The sequence below is a fragment of the Protobothrops mucrosquamatus genome, unplaced genomic scaffold (genome assembly GCF_001527695.2).
Source record: "Protobothrops mucrosquamatus isolate PMUCROS unplaced genomic scaffold, P.Mucros_1.0 scaffold_66, whole genome shotgun sequence".
Taxonomy (NCBI): Eukaryota; Metazoa; Chordata; class Lepidosauria; order Squamata; family Viperidae; genus Protobothrops; species Protobothrops mucrosquamatus.
Genome location: NW_015386142.1, coordinates 35,571 through 36,311, shown reverse-complemented (window position 1 = coordinate 36,311; position 741 = coordinate 35,571). Strand labels below are relative to the sequence as shown.

Below are 741 nucleotides of genomic sequence, written 5' to 3'. Positions count from 1 at the left end.
AGCATAAAACGAAAATAAAAAGAATTTTTGAGTCATGTTTGTGGACTGATTTTGGATTTTGGTTTTAAATACATATGTCGCTCTGTGACTTTAATTAAAGGCCTTCATTCCAAGAGAGAGGATTTTATACTTTAAAAGCCCCTATTTTTATTGTATAAGTGAGTATTTGATAGAACTCTCTTTCCAGTCCCAACTGGGCTAATCCAAGCAAGAGATGACGTTCAGGGGACTAAATAAAATTGAACAAATTGAGGTGCTGCCTTGAGTTGATCATTGACGCCACTGCCTCATTCATTTCTCCCCCAGCGCTGGCAATTGCTGACCACCCCTGTCTGGGGCCACCACCACCTGGAATACATGACACCTGAAGCAGAGACAAAGTTGCTGCCACCACCAGACAGTCTTGCTGCAGCCCCTCCACAGAAGGCTACGCTTTTTGAGACTGTGATTTAATGTCTCTTGCCCTCTCCCAGTAGGAATAACACAAGACCCACCCCCTGCCCCTCCAAAGTCAAGTGGAGAGGGAAGAGGCCAGGGAGGGGAGAGTGGGCATAATGGCGGGGGGGGAGAGAGAGAGAGAAAAGTCCCTTGCAAATTAGAAAAAAAAACAACCTTGCCCTTTTCCTCTTTTGGTTGTGTTGTGCTCCCTACACTCCTCAGCTCACCATCTTCAGTGAGGTTCTTGTGATTAACGAAAAGCTATGAATTGGATTTGGTCAATCTGACAGGTAGAGGTGCGGA

The 741-nt window shown here is 45.3% G+C and overlaps 1 protein-coding gene across 1 annotated transcript in view; it reads left to right on the top strand.

Moving 5' to 3' along the window:
• The window catches only part of LOC107284926 (sodium- and chloride-dependent creatine transporter 1-like), a 28,425-nt gene extending 27,972 nt beyond the window's left edge, over window positions 1–453 (top strand). The window contains exon 14 of the mRNA XM_015813061.1: window positions 307–453. Within this exon, the coding sequence (XP_015668547.1) occupies window positions 307–453 (147 nt within the window). The remainder of the gene's footprint in view (window positions 1–306) is intronic.
• Window positions 454–741: the final 288 nt, after the last annotated feature.